Source organism: Henckelia pumila, unplaced genomic scaffold (assembly GCF_033568475.1).
Source record: "Henckelia pumila isolate YLH828 unplaced genomic scaffold, ASM3356847v2 CTG_525:::fragment_3, whole genome shotgun sequence".
Taxonomy (NCBI): Eukaryota; Viridiplantae; Streptophyta; class Magnoliopsida; order Lamiales; family Gesneriaceae; genus Henckelia; species Henckelia pumila.
The window spans coordinates 3,860,138-3,883,597 of NW_027331857.1; the positions used below are offsets into that span (position 1 = coordinate 3,860,138).

The following is a 23,460-nucleotide window of genomic DNA, read 5'->3' on the forward strand; positions in this document are numbered from 1 at the left end:
TAATAATATTTAGAACAAAAAATATTCCTACAAGTTAAAATATATCAATTTTTTATTTAATTAATAATTAATAACAAAAGAAAAATCATAATAATATATTTTCATATTAAAAATATCATAATATATTAAAATTTTTTAAATTCAAAAATATTATAAACTCAAATTAGAAATAAATAATATAATTATATATTATTAATATATATACATGTATATTTTATATTTATATTAAAGTATATTCAATATATATATTTTTGGCGGGACGGGTTCGGGGCGGGTCTTAGACCCACTTGGCAGGCTCTAAAACCGCCCCGTCGGGTTGGGTTCAATGCGGGGTCGGATTTAGATCCGACTCATTGTCATCCCTAATCAGATACAATAATTTTTGTTAAAAACTAAATTCAATTATTATTATTTCGTTCTAATATAAGTACATGTTTTCAGTAATAATAAATAAATAAAACGAACAAAATGAGAAAATAAATTAAAATATTTATATTTATTGTAATGATTTATATTGTAATTTGAATGTATATATTCTGAATGTGCCCAAGAGATTTGTGGATGATTGCTTCATGGACCAGAGAAGATTACACGCTGCGCGATGAAAACGTGAGGCCACCATCTCTTCCGACCAGCCCAGCAAGAATGCAGCTTCTTCATTCTCCGCCTTCATCTACTCTCCCATTTCACCGCTCAGCAAGTATGCTTCCTTCTGTGCTGTCCACTTTAATGGGAACCAATTTATGTACTCTGCAACCAGCTTACTTCTTGTATTTATGTAGGACCCGTGATTGTGGCGGGAAAATCTTTTCTTGAACCCATTAATGTCGCTTCATTTTCACCTCAAAGGAATCTAAGAACGTCATGGGTTCCTAAAGCTGCTCAAATTCAAGGTGAATTCCTCATTCTACCGGTGAATGTATTGATTGTGCTCTCCCTGCTGTGTATTTTTGGTTCGTCAGTGTTCTATATATGTCCTCACTTCATGCAATTATGTATATTGTGAAGTAACATAACATTAGACGCACGAATTCTGTTCGTTGCTGGAAGTTTAGATAAAGTCCCAGGGCACAATCCATTCACCTGTTCGTGGAAATAGTTTTTGGTCATTGATTCTTTCTTTTTCTTTTTCTTCCTGGATTTAAGTTTGTTTATCATTGACTTTGTAAAGGCATTAGGAAGTTGTTGGATGCCTGTGGCAAAATCCTGGACTTTGATAACCGCTGTATATGTGGCAGAGATAGGCAGGACTAGCTGGTTTAGTAGCTGTAAGAGTGGCAATTCGAAAAATTCACCTACGGAGCAAATGTGCGAATACCAATTTCATGCTACAGATCTTTGCATTCTGAAATAACTCAATAAGGTAGTATTTGGGAGAGCATATGAAATTTTTTTGAGAAGGCTTGCTAGAAGCTCTCTCAAACACTACCTAAATCTCGCCTCTTGGCTGTGTCCTTTTCCGCCCCCTTTAGATTAGCGTTCTGATGGCTGCCGTGAAATTCTAGAATTTAGAGTAACTTGAAGGAGAGATAAGATGGCAGCTTTGATGTTTATAATAATAAATTATGTTAACACCTGGAGGGGGATGGGATTAGAAGATGGTAAACAATAAGGGAGGAAAGGTTGCAAACTGAAATCATTTAGATGATACTCGGGAAATTTGCAGGGGTTGTTGTAAGGTTACCTTGTTCAATAAAAAAAAATGATTGCATTAGGCAACAATAGAGGACTATTGTTGTCGTTTTTTATTGTCAAATGCTCTTTTATAGCCTCTATCCCTCCTTTGTTTTTGAATGAAACTTTCAAGTTACACCTGCAATGGACTTTCATCCTGGACACACTATACGAAACCATTTTTTTTTTTTCAATTGAACTTGAATATGTTCACATGCAATCCCTATGTGAACAAGATTGTAAACATCTAATTTTTAGATTTTATCGAGTCTGAAAAAGGGCAGAAATCTCTCGCATCTAGTTCTTCGATGAGTTAACTTACTTTTGTATGTCAGTTTGAACGTAATGTACAGTGATTAATGAGCATAATGTTATTACCATGCTTTATTGGGTAGTATCAACTAGTTTACTTGTTCATCGTCTAGTTACCATGACTTAAAGGTGATACCATCACTTTTATTGGATTGCCTTTTTTCCCCTGTTGTTTAGCTTAGACCTGGTTTCTGGTATATCTTGAAACTTTCTTAATTCAACTTAATGTAGTGAAATTTAAATGCAGCTGCGGCTTCAGATGTAACTTCTCAAGTTGCTGAGACTGATGTCCTAAAAGCCTTGTCCCAGATAATTGATCCAGATTTTGGAACTGACATAGTTTCTTGTGGATTTGTGAAAGACCTTAGTGTCAGCAAGGAATCTGGAGAGGTGTCTCAAGATATTGGATCATTTAGTTTCTTAATTTATGCACGCAGTTCAATGTTCTCACACAACATTTACAATTGGCTCGCAGGTCTCTTTTCGGTTAGAGCTCACAACGCCAGCATGTCCAGTAAAGGACATGGTAAATAAATCACGAGTCTTAGATTTGTTATGTGTATCAAGTTGCATAAACCTTTGTGTTTTTGGGTAAATTTTCTCACCAACTACAGCATATTTCATTACTCGAGTGATATAGAAAAGGCTGAAAGGAGTTTTTATTTGATGGCGTAATATGATTTATTTGTGTTAACAGTTTTATGTAATTTTCTGATGACAAATTGTTTGCTTTTATTCTATCTGCATGAACTCTATCAATCCGGAAAAAAGTTTCAATTATTTTCCTACTGTTTTAATAGTCAAATGGAAAATCTTGCACGAAGTCATTTATTAAAGAAGTTAATTCTTGCTTACAAAATGAATATCACAGATACAGTAATAAATAATCTGAAATTAACTTCACGGCAATTTTCTCCAAGGTAATGAGTAGATAATATCAGTCCCATATTGGAAATAAATTGAAATGATGGATCTCCGTTTATCGTAATGCTGAAAGATAATTACAAATAGATTGGGAAACCAGTGTTGATCCTGATCCATGATAGGGCAAATGTGTGAGCCAATCATTTGGATGTTATGAGACAGTGAAGTATTTTCTCAGTAAGATTGACGGAAACAGTTAGATAGTATTTTGGGCATTTGTAATATTCATGCACATTAATCCTTTTGGTATGGTATTAAATCACTATAATTGTTTTTGTAATGTAAATCTTGACTTATCACTCTGAAATGTTCCCGAAAGGGAAAAGTGTCACTTTTATGGAGGCCTGCTGAGTATTGATAACCCATGCAGCTAAATTTAGTCTTCCTTCTGGCGCCATGAGTTTAGATTTGCATGCTCTTTGCATTAGTAACTATTTTTTCCTTCTAGCGTTTCTCCATTTTCAGTAACTTTATCTCTTTGATTGTTCTTTGACTCTATCCATGGAGATTATTTCATATGCTAGAAATCAGAATCATATGTAATTCTTAAAAAATTGTCGTTTTTCAGTTTGAGCAGAAGTCTCATGAGGTGGTGGCAGCACTAACATGGGTCAAAAATGTTAAAGTAACAATGTCTGCCCAACCAGCAAGACCTGTTTTTACCGGGCAACTTCCAGAAGGTTTACGGACAATATCAAACGTAGTGGCTGTTTCAAGTTGCAAGGTATAATTTTTTGTCATTCAATTTTTTTCTTTTTTTGTTAATTCAAATGTTTTGTTTCATACATTCAATACACACGAATTCTCCTTTTTCAAGGATTAAGTACATTAATGATACAAGGTTTGATATGATTATCAATGTCTTATTCTGGAACTCATATACAGCCATCTCCATGAGATTTAATAAAGTTTGTGTTTGCAGTGACAATAGAAAAAATAATGATATTCATCCCCCATTTACTGATTATTAATTATAATTGGGTTAATTTAATTCTGTATAAAGTGACATTTTTAAGCTTTACAAAATTTTACTTCTGTTATTGCTGTTACAAACCTAAAGCAACGTGTAAAATGGCTCATAAATTTTAAATCTAAGTAACTGTTAAAAAGGGCATTTAAGCCTCGGAAGCCCATAGTGAATCTAAATCATCCAAATTTATTATTTTGTATCCATTTGCATTTGCATTTTCATCTAAATCAATTTATAATTATTTCCTATTTAACAATATTTGCATGGAAAAGAAAAAAATGAAATGAAATGACACGAAGGAAAAACAATGATTTGAAAATATTTTATCAATGAAATTATTGCTTAAAAAATTTGCATGTAAAACTAGGAAAGACTAGAATTTTTACTCCTTATCCCTTTTCTGTTCTTTTTGGTTATCGGTTGCTCATGTTATCATTGAGAACTAGTTGAAATTATGTTTCTTTTAGTGAAGTATAAATCAATCTTGGTATCCAGTTCCAAGGTAAAGATATGTCAATTACTTGTGTGGATGAGGCAGAATGCCTGGGTAGTGTTTCTGGCTAAATTTTTTATGACTAAAATATCAAGGGGATGAGGGAAACTTTATCAGAATACAACCTTCTTTCACGCCAAGTATCTTACCATATATTCTGGACAGGTAAAAGCCTCTATTATTGTCTCTTGTTCAAACTCGTAAAATTTGACACTTTGTGACTCACCTCTTAGACCTTGAAATGTTTAACATAGGTCTTCCAATTCGACTTCACCACTAATGTACGATTATTAAAAAAAATGTACGATTATTAAACCTTCCACCATTTGCATATTTCTTGCACTGTGTCATTCAATGCTCAAATTATTTTCATTGAGAGCAGCTTACATTTTATAAACAAATGGACATTCCAACAATTGCAGGGAGGAGTTGGAAAGTCTACTGTAGCCGTAAATCTTGCATATACTTTGGCTGGTATGGGTGCAAGAGTTGGCATCTTCGATGCTGATGTATATGGTCCTAGCTTGCCAACAATGGTGTCCCCAGAAAATCCATTACTTGAAATGGTAACCATTCACCCTTTTGCTCTACAATTACTTTCTGCAGTTTATTCTTTAATAACTAACGAAGAATATCTTCTAGAACCCAGAGAAGAAAAGCATCATCCCAACCGAATACATGGGTGTTAAACTAGTATCTTTTGGATTTGCTGGACAAGGCCGTGCAATAATGCGTGGCCCTATGGTCTCAGGGGTCATTGATCAACTACTAACTACTGCTGAATGGTATTGTTTGTTACTCATTTAATAACAAACTCAGTTTTTGTCTTTGTAGCTGTTCAGATTTAGTCATGTTTCTGAATTTTCTTACTGTTCCGATTGATGGAACACATTTTTTTTACATCCATACCTCCACTTTCATGTTTCCTTATTCCGCTGAATAAATTGGATACAATCACTTCTAAAGCACTATGTAAAGTCCTTGAAATTCAGAAAAAAAATATTATTCTATTCAATAACATGCCTTACATAATTAATATTGTTTCACTCACGGCTGATTTTTTATTCAGTGCCTTGACTTAGGGATGCTATAATCCTTTCGTATAACACAAAGAACTGGACTACTTGTTTCATTCCTTCAATCATGCACTTGCTATTATCTTTATCAAAATATAGCCCATTTTCTTTAATTTGATTTGATATTATGAATAACTTTGTCTTATCCAAGGTGTTGTGCTGGTACTATGTAGGGGTGAACTCGACTACCTTGTCATTGACATGCCCCCTGGGACGGGTGATATTCAACTTACATTATGTCAGGTGTTGCTCTGATGCACCGGTAGTTTGTGTTTAAAGAAATTTATGCGTTGCTTTTCTTTTCATACACTTCAAAGAATTACCAATATGGCAGAGCGTTTCTGAATTTAACTATGGTATATTAAACTTTTAGGTTGTCCCATTGACAGCCGCCGTTATCGTTACCACGCCTCAGAAGCTGGCATTCATAGATGTTGCAAAAGGAGTACGCATGTTTTCTAAGCTAAAGGCATGATTGTTATATCTATCTTTGATTGTGGCAAACTTTTCTAATATTTTCAATGTGACATTAGCATAAAAAATTGAATTTTTTTCCCCAGATTTGTTCATGTTCCCACTATTTTTCTTCCCTTATTTGATCTGTGAATTGTGTATATAGGTACCATGTGTTGCGGTGGTTGAGAACATGTGTCACTTTGATGCTGATGGAAAACGTTACTATCCATTTGGCAGAGGTTCTGGTTCTCAGGTTTTCTACTGTTTTTATATCTTATATTTCTTCAATCCCCTGTAATTGTTCGATATTCGGAACTACAGTTGGAGCCTCTCATTCATGCATATTTCATATGCAGGTTGTCCAGCAATTCGGAATTCCCCACCTATTCGAGCTCCCAATCAGACCAACTGTGAGTCTTCATTATAATCTTACGGTCGCTGTATCTTGAAATAAATGCGGGAAGATGGTATTGAAGCTAAATTTTACAAACCACAAGTTTCATGCAATTCAAACTTTGAAAAGGAAAGAAAAGGACTGATTCTACAGAGTACATAAATCTTATAGAGAATTCAAAGTACAATCTGCTCAATCTATTTTAGTAAGTTTTATATTGTAATGAAATTTCATTGCATACTCTGAATTTTGTGTTAATTGTTATCTTTTCAATGTTCATGGGAAATCTTTTGTATGCAAGTACTTTGACTCACTTGATGTTGTCCAAGGAACGCGAGAAAAGAGAAGAAAATTTTGGTGGTTCATAACAATAACCAACTCGAATAATTTTTGAATCCTCATAATTTTAGTTTGATTATTTTCTCCAATATCCATGGTTGATAAGAAGGTGACAAACATTGGTGCTGTGGGAGCAGAGATGGAATGAATGTGTAGAGTGTGAAAAATGAAAACCACAAATGTATGATTGGTTTAACTTTATTATGATTGAAATTGTTCCTTGCTACGATTTTTCCTTTTAAATTCAGTCTCCTTACTTATAAAGCGTTAAATAACCAAATCCATAAGTTATCTTATGTGACCATAGACTGTAAACTTGCAGAATGTATTTAGATTGGAAGTATATGATGGTCTGCAGAACAAGATGATCAGATGTGTCTCTAGAAGAGCTCAACTGAGTTACATTTTGTATTTTTTATTATATCATATCATAACAAATAAAGAACTATTATTTGACGCATTATTACTATCCAATATTATATCTGCTACTGACCTGAACATTTATTTGGATGGTTGCCCCTTTTTTGTATTTTCCTTTAATGATACACGTGGATCTGTAAAAGTTATATACAGTATATATATGTGCATGTATCATGAAATGTAATTTCTTGACAGCTGTCAGCGTCTGGAGATAGCGGAACACCTGAAGTTGTGGCTGATCCTCAAGGAGAAGTCGCGAAATCATTCCAGGAGCTGGGTGTCTGTGTAGTGCAACAGTGTGCCAAAATTCGCCAACAAGGTATCATGATATTCTTTCATGAACCATCTGAGGATGTTGTTCATCATTTAAGAAATTCATTTTATTCCTTTATTAAAGTACGATCAAGACTAAGATTTTACTCGAAGTTCAATTGACAAGTAGTCTATGAGTTTCAGATTGTATAAAATTTAATAAAATATACCTTTTCTTAAAATTCATAATATACATAATTAATCTCCATCATTAAACAATAGTTGATATTCTTTAAGCTCATTGTTTACTGATCCAGTGTTTTGTTCGATGAAGTTTCTACTGCAGTCACTTATGATAAATCTATGAAGGCAATACGAGTAAAGGTGCCTGAATCGGATGAAGAGTTCTTTTTGCACCCTGCAACTGTTAGGCGAAATGATCGATCTGCACAAAGTGTGGTATGTTGAAGTATCTTCAAATGTTTTAAGATCTATGGAAAACTATTAAAAAGTTTTTGTGAAATGAATTGTCAAAGCTGTTAGCCTTTTGTTTAATAAGAAAACATTTGTCACTCTTTAATATTTCGTTGATGATTCAAACAGGATGAATGGACTGGTGAGCAGAAACTGCGGTACTCCGATATATCAGAGGACATCGAACCTGAAGATATTCGGCCTATGGGGAATTATGCTGTATCCATATTGTGGCCCGATGGATTCAGCCAGGTATCGTATCCAAAAGTTTATGCACTGCCAACTGTTAATATTTGGATAGTAAAAATGTTTACTGGAATGTCACGCAAAAGATGAGATCGCTGGGATAGCCTTATTATTGCCTAAAAAGATAACTGTATCGGAGATCAAGAGTTTTAAGCTGATTTCGTCATTGTCTAATCATTTCTCCTTACACTATTGTAGTAAATTTGAAACATTTGCATTTCAAATATAGGAATTGTATAAAATGTTTTGAAATGCCCTCAAAAGACCAATTGCACATGCATGACCATAGATTTTGATATGTGGGTTTTACCATTAGGGTGACAAAAACAACTTGAGAGTTGATAACTTTTTGTCAAGTATGGGGAATGCTATTGCTTTAATGATTAAAAAATAGAAAAAAGAGGAAAAAGGAGAGTTCTTATGCAATAGGTTTGATTGTTTATGTTCCCATCTACGAGTGAATATACACGCAAGAGAGTGTACGGCTAAGTTTATTGTTCAAGTCCTAGATAATTCGATATGAATTTTAAGCTTCCAAGATGATTTCTTGATTTCATTGATAAAATATAAATTTTGAGCTCTTGGGATGTTTTTAATATTTATTTATAGCTTGAATACTGGAAAGTTAGAGTTATTGTAGTTCTTTTTGAGTTTCGTCGTTGCAGTCAGCTATAATCTTTAATACAACAGCGTTTGGTCAAATCTGACAACTTGTATCAAAACTACGATGATACGTTCATTTCACATGAATTGTTCTGAGAGATTACAGTTGTAGCACAAGAATTGAAATACACCACTTCGGTTGCTATGTAGTTTAGAAATTTGAGCTGAATTTTGCCATTTAGCCTCCGTTCTGGTTTCATTCTACAAGAGCATGCATGAACATATTCACATTCATATCAAGGTTGACTGTTTTCTTTCACAGATTGCTCCATATGATCAGCTGCAAATGATCGAACGTTTAGTCGATGTTCCTCAACTTCTCCCTCAGTAGAACAGCTGTTGGCACTCGATACAGATTCCTAAAATTCCTGTTATAACTTGTTATATCTTTACGAGGTTCGCTTGTTTGTTTATGGCTTCAGGTTTTTGTTCCTTTTCTTCATTCATTAAGTTAAAAATTCTTGTAAATTGTAACCAGCGGGGGCTAAATATTTATTAACAAATTTTCATCCTGGCACTGGCAGAACTGAAAGTTGTATATTGCTCATATTTTGTCAAATTAGTCTTAATGTATTTCACACGAATTGTAATACTAGTGATACTATGCACTGATCATTTGCATATTTAATACAGAATGCTGCACTTGTGATCCTTCCTCTGCGAGTATGTCACATTGACTCACATAACTCTGCCAGTTAGGCTATTGAATATGGCGTCATTACACATTTCGTATATTATTATTACGAATTATTAAATAATTTATTTTTGTCGCATGGTGACAAGGTTATAATATTAGATTTATTCGAATTTTCTATCAAGTTTATATAAATAATGGTGTGTTGTTATGAGGAGACGTATCAAAGAAAAATGTTACGATCGATAATGACATAAATTACGATTCCATCTTTCGGATCATTGTTTGGGATAATCATGAGCATTTACATGAGTAATGACATTCATCTATTAAATATACAAGAAGTCATATCACTCGGTGTTGACGTAGGTGTACATAATAGGTGCTCAAAAAATCAAATCTCATATATAGAGAGGATTGATCTCCTGATCACTTGCTAAGAAATTTTTTCTCTATGTATATATATATACAAAATTGAATATATATATATATATATATATATATATATATATATATATATATATTTGAGCTGTCAGAGGGGTCAACCTATGGCAGGACGGGCCGACCATCAAAAACCCATCATTTGACGGGTCGAGGACGGGCCGACCCATCATCCCAACGGGCTGAAAATCCTCAACCCAACCCAAGGTGGGTTACGGGCTAGGCGGGCCGGTACCGGATTGGCAAACTACAAATAAAAATAAAATAAAAATCATTATAATTAATTATAAATTTCATAAATATTAATAGAAACATAAGGCTCGCCGCGAGTTCGCCTGCCTAGACCCGTTTTAGTTGGGTTGAAAAAATTTCAACAATCCATTTAAATTGTGTGGCGAAGCGGGCTTATCCGATGTGCCTAATCCAAATTGACGAAAAAAAAGTTATTAGATAATTTTGTCGTTTTTCTTTATAATTTTGTTATTTTTCATTGGATCATCGATGACGCATTTTTTTATTTGAAGGCAATCGTCGATGACACATGATATATATTATTCACCTCTTTTAGAAAAAAAATAATAAAAGATACAAGAAACAGGAGTACTGTAGCTTTTTGAGGCAAAATTGTGAACGTCTGGAGACTCTGGACGATGCCGTTGAGACTTGAGCCAAGTGTCACGTGATTATAGTTAGGTGTAAAATTGTTTTTTTTTTAATTTAATTTTCGTCATTTTACGATATTCTATATTTTCAGATCAATTTTAGTCCGTAATTTCTTTTTGATAATTTTAATCATTTTTACTATATAATATTATACATAACCAAAATTGCGGATTTGCCTTGATATGATGCTCCAAATTCCATTTCAGTTGGGCGTCCACACTCCACAGTCCACAGCCTCCTTGGTCGTGGGCGTGGCAGTATTTGGTCCTTTCTTTACTGTCGTGTTTCCCTTCTCTTTCTCGATGCATAGACAACGTTAACTTCTACGACTTCTATTATGCTATTTTCCTTTCGAAGCCTGCGCGTTTATATCTCCCTCAATAATTCAAGACGTTAAAAAGGGACAAAAGAAATGACAGCCCAGATCACCTCAGGCCCGGAGCGCAATTTGTCCTACATTTCATGTTGCACTAAGCTTAAAGCTTCGAACTTTGGAGCTCCAGTCGAAAACCTGAGCTTGAATGCATCTCCATCCAAGAGAAAACTAAGATTTAGAGTTTCTTGCAGTGTCAAGGAGAAAGAAAGAGAAGATGTTGCTGGAAAAAGCAGAATATTTAATGGGCCTGAACCGAATGATCGGTCCGAGGAGGAAAATAGCGATGGTGAAGTGGGTCTGGAATGGGTTTGGCCGCCGTGGCAGAATCTTCCTCAAAGATACAAGCTTATTGGAACTACGTCTCTTGCTTTTGTTGTTTGCAATATGGATAAGGTAATTTTCTGTTTGTTGTTTGGAAATGTGGTCTATTTATGATTTTTCATTAGAAGTTTTGGAATTTAAAATGAGTATTCATTCTTGATTGTTGAAATGATACCATTCTTGTGAGAATTAAAGCTGAACAAAACTTCAGTTTCAGGATGAATAGTTGAAACTTTTAGAAAAAAATTGTGAATGAAATTTGTAGATAGTGCTTCTTTATAGGTTACGGTGTACGTTGTTTTGTTGCTTTATTGGTATACAAATGCACGGCAGCTGAAATTTTAATTCTCTGGCCAAATTTGGTTTTACTGTCAACTATTTCAGTGAACATGTTGCAAATTCTCGTCATTACCTTACAGAGTAAATGCTTTAAAATAAACATGTTGCTACATTCTGCTATCCATTACCTGAAGGAGGGTTTCTCCCCTCAAAATATTGAGTTGAACATTGTATTAGAGTGATGCAAGTTTTCGTGCTTAAAGCAATCTGTTGATAATTTATAGGTTGTTTTCGCCTTGGACCAATATATTTAGTGGTTTGATTAAAAAATTTAATCCACCTAGAAGTATTGTATATAGAGGTTTTTGCGTTCTGCTGATATATCTAGTAGGAGGATGTCTTAAACGTTAGTTATGAACTAATAATTCCTGTGGTGATAGGTGAATTTAAGTGTTGCCATTATACCAATGTCACATCAATTTGGTTGGAATGCTTCTGTGGCTGGTTTGGTGCAGTCATCTTTCTTCTGGGGCTATGCATTGAGTCAGTTGCCTGGTGGTTGGCTCTCAAAGATTTTTGGTGGAAGGTTAGTGGGCGATCTAGTTTTAAATTATGACATTACAAGAGCAAGATTACTAATGGTGACATTGTTCTTTACTTATACTTGTTATCTCAAAGATAGTTTGTTCCAATTTATTTTCTCCTTTAGAAGCCTTTTTTTTCACCATTATTATTTCTCTGTGCAGAAAAGTTCTTCAAGTGGGAGTTCTTGTCTGGTCTCTGGCCACGGCGTTTGTACCTGTGCTTGCTGGGTTCATGCCAGGACTTATCTTTTCCAGAATTTTGGTAATTATGTACTCTCTGTGACTTGCATAAAAGTAGAAAATCTGTTGATGGAGATGTATGAATGAACTCACGCTATTATGCCTGCAGTTCTATCTTTTTTTCCTTAAAGGAAAAAATAATATATTATTATAAGTAGCTGATCTAGCAATTTTAGGTTGGGATAGGAGAAGGTGTTTCTCCATCAGCCGCCACAGATATGATTGCCAGGTATGTTGTTTTGATGTTGATAACCTGGGATTCCATGAAACTCCCCACCCCACCCCACCCTAACGGACAAAAAAATCTACATATAAAAAAAAGAAACTAAAAAATCTTATAAGTGCTGGGAGGAATAAAGAAAGTGTCATTCAAGAGTACAAGATACTAATCCAGCCTTCTACTATGTAAGAATTAAGATGTTAAATTTCTTCCTTTTAGATATTGTTATACTCTAATGGTGCTATGATTAAGTTTATCTTTTGTAGTCTCATTTATTTTTGAAATTTTAAGTTTTAGCCACATTCTGCTGAATTCTTTCCTTCTGGTCTTTGCCATTCTTCTGATGGTTAAATCATTTTAATCCATCCCACTCTATGCTGAAGCTCTCTATCTATTACTGATTTCACTGCGTGTGTTTACATGACATGGGGTTGAACTATTTTCAGGTTGATACCGATAGAAGAGCGCTCACGTGCTGTATCTTTTGTGTTTTCTGGTTTGAGTGTTGGAAGTGTCTTGGGGTAATCATATATTTAACTCTAGATCTTCCTTTTATTTTAACATGGATCACGTATTTGTATGCTAGTTATATCTTCATGCAGTGAGAAAACCACATCTACCTACCAAAAGCAACATCTTGTAATTCGCATATTGTTCCCATTTGGTTGTGGGTGAATCTGAAAAATGTCCAGTGTTGACTTCTTTTACATTCAGAAAATGCCTTATGATAATTTTAATTCAAACTGAAATGGGAGTTCAATCTTTTACTTTGTTTGCCTACGGATCTCATAAAAGTTCCTGCTCTAATCTGTCCTCTAGAGATTTTTTCCCACTGTCCCAACTATTTGTCTTTGTTTTGGGAGTTGTGGAGATAACCCAAAACCAGGTTTTATGATATATATTTTCCTTCAAAACGTCACTTTAGATTGTTAAGTTCTTGAGTACTAGATACACATTTCATTGGCTTAATAGAGGAGGAGCAGACAATTAGATAATTTAATGAGCTGTTAAATTAATTAAGCGTAGATTTGATTCTAAGCTAGTTAGGCATGAAAATTCCTAAATAAAACGGAAAACAAACCAAATCAGCCATGACAGAAGTGTTGGCTCATGGAATCTATGCATGGATTTTTTTATTGAATATCCCTTTAATGAAATTGCCATATTCAAATTTTATGAACGTTTGTTGTAGTATTTCAGCTGAAGTGTCACTGCAATTCTAGATGTATGATTGCATGTGAAATAAATTTAGAAAATGATAGTACTTATTGAACCTTCTCGAACTGTTTCTTTTTAAGAACCAAAAAGATTTGTGCCAAAATAACAGATGCCTTTAATTTGGATATCATGGAATTGGGTGGTAGAAGATGTGGGAGTTGATTTTAGAAAGTGTTCAGTTATTTTTACTCTGCAGTACTGCACATGGATGCACTCAGTGGCTGTCCAGCTTGTACACGCAGGGTCAAGCTAGGTGCACAGAAGGGATTATTTTTTTAATATGGTCTACAACAACTTGTTTCTCACTTGACGAATGCTGAATATCACATGCTTTGTACCGGAAAAAATCGAGTCTCGCCCTGAAAGCAAAGAAACGAGGGTTGGGGGTGTTCATTTAATAGATTTTTCAAGATCTTGTAAAGGCAAGAGAAAGATTTTCTAAATAGTACTGAAGTTGTAGGCTGCTATCTGTACTTCACACAATCCATTTGATTTTGCACTAGGAGGAATGCTTTTAAGTATCAAGAGCTCTATCAATTGTTTTTGCTTACAATATTATCATTGAAGGTTGTCTGCAGTCATCTGGTCCCCATTCTTGTTTGTTTGACCTTTAATTTACCTAGAGCACACATGCATGGAATGCCAGTATGCATATCTTCCATATTATTTCTATAGTATTAAGAGCCTGTCTTGTGAAATAAGATATTTTTCAATGTACATTGGGATGCCAAGCCATGTGACATTCGCTTGCTTGTCCCTTGACTTATGCTAAACAGTTTGAATTTACACTTTGGTAACATTTGACTTATCGTTAACCTGCAGGCTTCTTTTCGCTCCTCCTCTTATCAAACACTATGGCTGGGAGTCTGTATTTTACATTTTTGGCATCCTAGGTGTAGCTTGGTAAGATATAAATAGAGTTTAAACTGCATAACCTTGCTTGGTTCTTTAAACAATATATAAATAAATAAAGTGTTTAAACAGCGTTGCTTAACCTAATTCCATGGTACGATATAACAACTAATGAAACAGGAACAGGAAAACAGAGATAAAATGATAGACAAATTGAACACTTCCATATTTGTTATCTCAACTCATGTTAGAACCAACTGTAAAAAATCCCCAGATGCCTGTTGTTCCCCCCATTTAATAAACCTAAATGAATTATTGCTTTTTCATAGGATTTGTAGCCAATATGAGTTTATATTTATCGGTTTAAAAACTCTCAATATCTTTGTCTGAAATTTCATTCGTGAAGAAAAAACTTCACGTTAATTCAGCAATATGCAGTTTCCTTTAGTGTCTTGACCTATGTTGCAGGTTTCTTGGATTTCAGTTTGTTCAAGAAGATCAAGCTCCACTTAATGCAGCTTCTCTATCATGTATGCTAGTTTTAGTTCATTTAAATATTTACCATGCTGTTCCTCATTTTCAGTTCTTGCCTAATTTTACTCGTTTTCAGAAGTAACCTAACTGCTATTTTCTTTTCGAGGGGTTGATTTGAACAGTTTACACTTTACAGCCTGTGGGAATAAAATCTTTTGTGATGTACTGACAAAAATGAAGCGAATGCTACTTTTAAAAATCTCTTCCAATCTTTCTCCATTTCTTTAGTGAGAGTTTATCGTGTAAACTTTCAAATTAACCACATAAAAGTTATTAGTCCAAATTTATTTCAAAAAATGATATTCAATAGAATAATTTCTTATATCATATATGTATGTATAACCATTGTCTTTCTAAGTATAATTTAAATAAAAGTGATTAAAATAATTATTTTAATGATTTTCTTGATTTGATGTTCTTACACAGACATAAAATGCGTGGAAGATTACTTGTGTTATGTAGTGTTGTGAGTCCGTTCAGTTGGAGAAGCTGGTGGATTAAAAACACTTTTTTTTATGTATAAAAAGAACTTTTCTTAAAAGAGGATAATATTTGGTTACAAAAGCTGTTTTGAATCAATGCTTTCTCAGAAGCTAGAATTTATCGCGTTTGAACTTCTGCATCTACTTCTATTGAAAAATAAAACAAAAATACTTGCCAACATGTATCCAAACGACAAAGTACTTTAAAAAATTGAACTTATTTAAGTATTTATTTTAAGCATCAGCTTCTATATCCAAGCTTGCCCGCAATCTAAGAGTGTTAGAAAACACAGATATGGAATAATACTGTTGGAATTCCACTTCAATGTTTTGAATTGGGTCAGACTGCATTGAATCTATATTCATATGGTCAAAGTTTTTCTGCATGCGCTTAAATGCTTGATCGTCGCTGCAGGTCCACAATCTGACCCTAGGAGCAAGTCATGGAATTCGTCTTTGGAAGAGTTGAAAATCTCACTGAGGGTATGTGTATCTGTTTCATTTAGTGTGACTGAAATTTGTCTTTATGATTTTCAAACAACAGGATATTTTTTTACGTCTGTTAAAACCATAGTTCTTGGATCAGTAAATGTTCAAAACCTGATCTTCGAAATCTTTGATTCAGAATTATTAATGTTATGTTTCTTAGTTACTAATTTTGGACCTGTCTTTGCATGAGAATTAAGGGTTTGCTGGATGCTGCAAGTGTTGCAATATTTATTTTTCTAACTGGTCATTTCTTGTGTTTTGCAGGACGTACCCTGGAAAGAATTTTTCAAAAGTAAAGCTGTATGGGCAATGATATATGCTCACTTTTGTGGAAGTTGGGGTCATTATACTTGCCTGTCTTGGCTTCCTACCTTTTTTAGGTATGTGTTCTATTGAACAGAAAATGATTGATTTCGTGATAGTTGTTATGTTAAAAAATTTCATTCTTGCAATGTTCTTTGCAGTGAGGAGCTGAACCTTGATTTGACAGAAGCTGCGTGGGTATGTCAACGACGTAATTGTATGGAAAATTTCTCTAAAAAAAAATAGAAGTGTTTTTTGTCCCATGGTTTATATATATATATAGAAAATTTTCAGCTTCCCAACCAATGCTTCCCCACTTCGCCCGCGACCACTAAATAGTGGTCCAAAAAAACAAAAACAAAAACCGTGGACGAAGTGGGGAAACATTGTTGGACGGCTGAAAAGTTCTCTCTCTCTCTCTATATATATATATATGTATATATATATATATATATGTATAAGCATGGAGAAGAATTTTTTTAAAACAGACTATTGATAATAAGCATAAGCATGAATGCCTTGCATAGTGTCTTTGCCTTTAAAACAGACTATTGATAATCTTGCAATAATATATTCAAGGGTTTCAGGAAAATACTTGGTATGAATTTTCTGTTTTTTACACACTTTCAGGTATCTGTTCTACCTCCTCTAGCTTCAATCTTTGTCACAAGCATTGCATCACAATTAGCTGACAACTTGATTTCCAAGGGTGTTGAAACCACTGTGGTAAGTTGAAGAGGAATGCTTTTTTATTCCACGACTATTTGATTGAACCGAGAGCACTTATTCTGTCTAAACATGTGATGCTTGAATTTAAGATGAGAACTTCGTGTTACTCGCCTTGTGTAATTATGCTTATCTTGGGAAAGTCCCCAACAGAACGGAGGCCCATGAAACATTAGAATAACATATATGGAATCTTCTCATTGGTTATATCATCAAAAAATAAGGGTCAAAGCAGGCAAGCGGTCCAGATGAGAAAATCCAAATTTCATGTGTGATTCTTTTAAAATCTTGTTTTGTCCCCCTCTGCACCCAAAAAATTTCTGATCCAATCCAAGTGTAAACATGTAGCCAAAAATGTTTGTTCCCAAAATGTGCAAAAATTGCAAACTCTTCACGCTCATCCTTCTTATTATCTTTACATTACTTCTTGTATATTCTGTAAACTGAATAAAAAAGTATAATGCCATTTGGAATAACTGAATAAGGACGCGAGTTTGCAAGGTTATATTAGAAAATTTGGTGCCTCGTATGGCAACAGGTGCGGAAAATTTGCCAAACAATTGCATTTGTGTCTCCTGCAACTTGCATGATTCTTTCCTCTCTGGACTTAGGGCTGAGTCCATGGGAAGTTGTGGCGATCCTTACTGGAGGTTTAGCTCTGTCGAGTTTTGCCTTATCAGGTATGGAAGTGAATAAGCTTTGTAAATACACGTGTATATTTTATCCGGGTCAGACTATGTTGGAAATGTTAATCTTGTCAATTGTTGCCTACAGGACTATACTGTACACACCAAGACATCTCTCCTGAATATGCAAGCATCCTTCTGGTTTGTATAGAAAATGAAAATAATTTCCGTGTGTAATCCGAGTTTCGTAGTTGATTATAGGTCTTGTTCTACACCATGAGAGGAAATAAGGGCGTGTAACCACCCAAGCTCAAATTTTTTTTTGGTGTGTCTGAAACCTTATATTACCATTGTCAAAAAAAAAATTTCTCATATTACCTGAACTTTTAGTTATATAATACTTGTATTTAATATGTAAAGCCTATTTAAAGCTGCTGAGAAAAATCTTTATTATTCTAAATTAAGTTTGTGCATTAATTTGTGAGAAATTTGGTTAATACTGAAACGATGATAACAATGAGCTTAATTTTTAGATCATTCATTATTGATTCAAGTAAGAATTACTGAATACAATATAACTGATTATTTATATTTTATAAGTTAGAGCCTCCATATTCCATAAACGAACCAAGCTCATTTATGAGGGAAATTTTTCCCAAGCCTGTATTTTAATAGGCTTAGTTTGAGCTTGATTCGTTTACTGCTCTATCAAAAAATCTGCCCGCGAACTCTCGATCGCAACTTTATGGGAAAATATTCCCCTTGTTATTATACTTTCGACAAATTTGAGATATGAATTTCTTCATAAAAAATTTAGATTGTATTCAAATGTCAATCATCTTTACATGTGTTCTTGCAGGGAATAACCAACACCGTTGGGGCCATACCTGGAATTGTTGGTGTTGCTCTCACAGGTTATCTCTACGATTCAACGCATTCATGGGGGGTAAGTTCCTCTTATGCCTACTTTTCAGAGTCTTGAGAGTCCCAATATCACATCTCAAGCCCACATCCATTCTAATTTTATGAAAATGATCAATGGAAGTTGTTGAAGGAATCCATTTTGCTGCCTTACAAACTTTAAAAGCCGTCCCCACAAATCAATGTGGGATAGGGGGTGTCATATTGCACCTGTACTTTATTGTGAAGTAGACATGCTTCACTTCCATCTGTACTCGCGCGCTATTGAATTATCGCTGGTTCTTTTCTGGTTTCATGCTACTCATCGTTATTTAATTATAATATTTTTGGTACAGACATCATTATTTGCACCATCGATATTTTTCTACCTTACCGGTACTATTGTATGGTTGGCGCTAGCAAGCAGTGAGCCGCAAACCTTTGTGAAGAGCGACTAAATGTACGGCTTCAGATCTGTCCTGACTTGTACAGAGGTATTTCTCCTCTTTAACAGTAATTTCGTGCAGATGTTGCCCTTGCTCTTGTTGATGACCTACATTATTTATTCCATTTATCTTGTGTAACAATATCCCACAGGCTTCTAATATTGACTACAAGATGAGGCTGTGTATAAATTCTAAAGCCAATGGCTTTGAACCACATGTTGTATCTGAAACAATAGTAGATAAATTTTTCGTGCAAAGATTGTTAGTAAGAGGGCCTCAAGTTTGATAATGTAGTATAGATGTTATGTACGAATCTCAATGCGTGATTTCACTGATTTACCTTGTTGGCCTTTGTAGGAGCACTCTTGGTGCTCGATGTGTCGAACGCCGAAGAAATTTAAGAGCTATATCATTTGGTATGACGTTCAGTGAAGAAAGTTAAGATTGCGAGCTCGATTTTAATGTTGTGTGTTGTGTGTTGTGTGGACTGAAGAGAAAGGAGGGTCCCTCGAATATGTTAGCTCTTTACATTGATATGTACATATTTATCAGGGAAAATTATCATATTGTATATTATGAAAAAGAAATATGATTTCGTCTCTCACATTTCAACAGATTTTAGCATGTTATTCTTGTTCAAGTTCTAGTTTTGTACTCGTGTGGTTCCTAACTCGTGAAATTTGGAGAAATAATCTTTTATCAAACTCCATTTAAAATACAAAAATAAAAATTCTTAAAAAAAGGGAAAGAAATAGAAAAAAATTGGACGAAGAGTGAAAAAATAAACATTCATATAATTGAACAGTTAAAATTTGAATTCTAATATGCCTAACTATTGTTTATAATAATCTCTAGTTCTCTACATTTCTCATTTTCTCTTCTAACAATTACTTATATATATTAATAAAACATTCATATTTCTAAATATCCCTTCTCTTTTAAGGACTCAAATGCGATTTTAAGTGTTTCAAAAATGGACAAAAGCGCTTTTGGTCTTGACTGTCTGTCCACTGATGTGGCTGATTTCCATTGGCGGAATTTCGTGGGATTGATTCCGTAGCATGTTACTCGATAATTCCTCAAATGTGGACGACCAGCTGATCCTAACTGAATTAGGGCTTTAAAGATTTCAATTTTCGATTCGCGGGGAGAGATAAGAAGCTCATTACATTTCTGGAGGATGACAATTTCATGGTGGTGGGCGGCGCTGTTTTTCGCCACCATTCTCAAGAACGACGTCGTTTTCACAGATCCGATCATCCCAACTCATACAGGTTACAAGAACTAATTAATTACTTCAAGTCATCATAATTTTACAGTATGTTTCCGGTGTTCCCTGATTTTTCATGCGGTGGTGGAAAATTTACGGTTTCATTTTTGCTGAAAAATGGAAATGACTAGGCTGCAATGGAAATTAAAGGTGTATAACTTCTGATTTCAATCACAATGCTGTGAAACAGAAGCTATTTGAAGCTTTTAAGAGTCAAGAATCGACTTGTTAGGGAGTGTCTAACAAAAAGTTTTTGCATTTGTGTAAATCAATGCATGAGACGCACATAAGATTTTGTTCGATGGAATCGGTAGAAAGTCCTGTAGAATTTTTAACTTATGCTCAAGTATAATGGAAGAAATATCCTAGTGATATATACGCTCTCGGTGTTAATTATACCGTGGAATGAGTTGGTATTTTCAAGTCTTACTCCTCGTCCTCATTGTTTATGTCAATGGTTTACTTCATAGCCTGATATTATGTTTGGCTTTCAGGCGGGACCTTTGGCCGGAGCTCCCGTGAACCAAAGTTCAATATCGAATTCCATTCAGAAGACTCGTCTTTCCATCCTGTTAGTGATGTTTCGATTTCTCAAGGGTTCCATTCATTTGTTGTTAATTGTTAATATCTTTTTCTTTATGATCGGTGGCTATGAATTTTTATGTGGAATTTTGTCATTACTTTTCACTTGTATCTCACCTAGAAAATGGAGTGTTATTATTCTACAAGTATCCTCCATACCATCTTCTGAATGAAATCTTATTGGGTAAACAGAGTGTCATGCTTCCAAAGTATTATCACCTCTCAGAGCTTGGAATTCTCTTATAAAATTTAATTTTGTTGAACATTTTTGGTAGGGGTGTAGGTTAAATGTGAATAATGAAAATACTTGGGGATTTTAAGAGATATACTTTATTATTTGTGGGGCGAGTATATCTTGGTTTTGTTCAAACATTATTCCATTCCACTTGTTAAATCTTGGAGGAAGCATGTAAAAGAATATGAATGAAGCACTTGAAAATTATCTTTAAAGCATAAAATTTGAATTTTTTTCATTATGTATTGATGAAATGATATGGTTTTGTGCATTTCTGTTTTTCAGGATGATGATCAAGAGTCTATTGTTATGCCCAATAGAAGTGGTGAAAAGTTTCGCTGTTTTTTGCCTAAAGTGGAAAAATTCAAGAGTGGCAAGCTACTCTCTCAACATAATATAAGCAGTATGATTATGGAGTCAGAGACACGGAACAAAATAAAAACACCAGATGAGCTGTTGGAAGTGCTTAAAGATCGGTGCTTTATCAGGGTAATCCATTTCAAACACTCAAGGGGGAAAATAAAGGGATGACATAGCCTCCTTACTCATTAATCTGAGAAAATCTTGGGTTGGGCAACTGGTGAAAGTTTATGTTGTTAATTGTTGTTGTTGTCACCATGAACTCTGGAGTCTTGATTTATTACTTGTGAAAATTTATGCAGCAAGAGGGATGGTGGTCATATGAGTTCTGTCATCAGAATAAGTTACGGCAAATTCATATTGATGATGACAAGGTAGCTATTTTCTTGACTTTACTCACATAGTTCTTGGTAACATTTTTTGTATAAATTTATTTCTGTTCTTGCATCTCGACTTACTAGATTTCCATGGCATGCCATGTTTGTTGTCAATACGTATCCTTCTTTTATTTTTCCAACAAATAAGCCGACACATTAAAGTTTCAAGCTATTCTGTTGTAGTTAGTTCTTCTGGTTGGAACTATATGAAATGACAAGTTATAACATGTAGTTTGTGACTTTGTGCTGGTTTAAATGATGTTCGACCCATAATTTTTTCAGGTGGTGCAAGAATTTATCTTGGGTGTCTATGATTCTGAAGCTACAGAAGTCTACAATCAGAACCTTGCTGATGTATCTACACTAAAGGATCCACGCTCAAAAGATGCATCTCAAAGGTATCGATTTATTCTTTTACAAATTCTAGCAGTCACATTGTGGGGTATATAATTTGTTACAGTTACTCTATTGTGCAGGTACCATGTTCATCTGTTCACTAATGGAACCGTCTGTGATTTAACAAATGAACCTCGGCAAACAGAGGTAAGTATTCAAAATTCTTTCAACCAGTTTGTAATCATATTGGATAATTGCCTTTCTCAGAGTTTTTATTTTCAGGTTAGATTTGTTTGTTCCGAGCCTAGAGCAACGATCAGTTCCATCACAGAGCTGTCAACATGTAAATATGCTCTCACATTTCAATGCCCTACACTTTGCAAGCACCCGTAAGACTAGCTCTCTTTCTTTTCTTGGTATCAGGAATGATTATCTATTTGTTTTCTATCGGTTGGAGAAACACTTGCCCAAATCAACTGTTCATACAGTATCTATGTTTGAGTATTGGTCTGTGTTAATCATATTCAGATTATTCCATGAAGAAAGACCGGTGTCACATACCATTCACTGTAACATCCTTGCCAAGGATAACAGCATGGAAGAATCAAAGAGTGAGGCTGACATTTTTCCGGGTGGGACGATAACAATGGTGACGGATGGCGAGTTTCCTCGTTCCATAAATATGGAAGAACATGCGACGTGAATGCTCTTTTTAAACAAAATTTGGTAACGTTACTGTGGGGATGGAGGAAATGTTGAAACTTATCCATTACAAAATTAATAGGAATATACTTTACTGTAGTTTGATGCGCATTGAATCATTTTAACTTCCTAACTTGCTGAGTTTGATTAGTACTGCATTTGTGAGCATGTTATACGTGTATATAACTCGTGAAATTTTATTTTTTAAAAATCGAATTTGAAATATTCATTGTGTCAGTAACAGTAATATTCATCTGAAAATAAAAATAAGTACACAAAAAATGATAATTTGAACGAAAAAAATGAAATACTACTGATAATGAGGAGATACATCCTCAACTTCAAAAGGTTGATCAAGAAAACCTTGAAGTTCCGAAGAGAAAAATACATCGATCGGATGAACTACATCGTGGTTCCATTCCGATGATCGGAAGTTCAAATTTCGTCAAGTCTTTATAAACTGAACATGAATATCACACATATTTTGTTACATACAAATAATACACGTCCCAAAAACATTTCTCATTATAAATATTTGAAAAAACAAAGGAAGAGATATAGGCAACCTTGA

The 23,460-nt window shown here is 34.4% G+C and overlaps 3 protein-coding genes across 3 annotated transcripts; all 3 read left to right on the plus strand.

Moving 5' to 3' along the window:
* The first annotated feature begins 569 nt into the window (after positions 1 to 569).
* LOC140873140 (fe-S cluster assembly factor HCF101, chloroplastic) lies at positions 570 to 9,219 on the plus strand. Its single transcript, XM_073276121.1, has 15 exons — positions 570 to 700; positions 783 to 893; positions 2,234 to 2,376; positions 2,462 to 2,512; positions 3,479 to 3,634; positions 4,796 to 4,939; positions 5,016 to 5,158; positions 5,623 to 5,692; positions 5,823 to 5,918; positions 6,069 to 6,158; positions 6,262 to 6,315; positions 7,254 to 7,377; positions 7,645 to 7,769; positions 7,914 to 8,036; positions 8,956 to 9,219. Exons 1-15 carry the CDS (start codon positions 646 to 648, stop codon positions 9,022 to 9,024), a joined length of 1,554 nt encoding a protein of 517 aa, XP_073132222.1. The 5' UTR covers positions 570 to 645; the 3' UTR covers positions 9,025 to 9,219.
* A 1,386-nt stretch (positions 9,220 to 10,605) lies between these two features.
* Positions 10,606 to 19,667, plus strand: LOC140873186 (probable anion transporter 6, chloroplastic). The gene is made up of 16 exons (XM_073276200.1): positions 10,606 to 11,200; positions 11,848 to 11,993; positions 12,154 to 12,253; positions 12,408 to 12,460; positions 12,898 to 12,972; positions 14,492 to 14,572; positions 14,990 to 15,051; positions 15,953 to 16,020; positions 16,291 to 16,406; positions 16,491 to 16,527; positions 16,960 to 17,055; positions 17,594 to 17,735; positions 17,830 to 17,882; positions 18,541 to 18,627; positions 18,938 to 19,075; positions 19,385 to 19,667. The coding sequence occupies exons 1-15, from the start codon at positions 10,844 to 10,846 to the stop codon at positions 19,037 to 19,039; spliced, it is 1,575 nt and encodes a 524-aa protein (XP_073132301.1). The 5' UTR covers positions 10,606 to 10,843; the 3' UTR covers positions 19,040 to 19,075; positions 19,385 to 19,667.
* A 391-nt stretch (positions 19,668 to 20,058) lies between these two features.
* LOC140873281 (protein OS-9 homolog) lies at positions 20,059 to 23,057 on the plus strand. The gene is made up of 8 exons (XM_073276368.1): positions 20,059 to 20,301; positions 20,792 to 20,868; positions 21,400 to 21,603; positions 21,777 to 21,848; positions 22,134 to 22,249; positions 22,328 to 22,394; positions 22,470 to 22,576; positions 22,716 to 23,057. Exons 1-8 carry the CDS (start codon positions 20,208 to 20,210, stop codon positions 22,888 to 22,890), a joined length of 912 nt encoding a protein of 303 aa, XP_073132469.1. The 5' UTR covers positions 20,059 to 20,207; the 3' UTR covers positions 22,891 to 23,057.
* Positions 23,058 to 23,460: the final 403 nt, after the last annotated feature.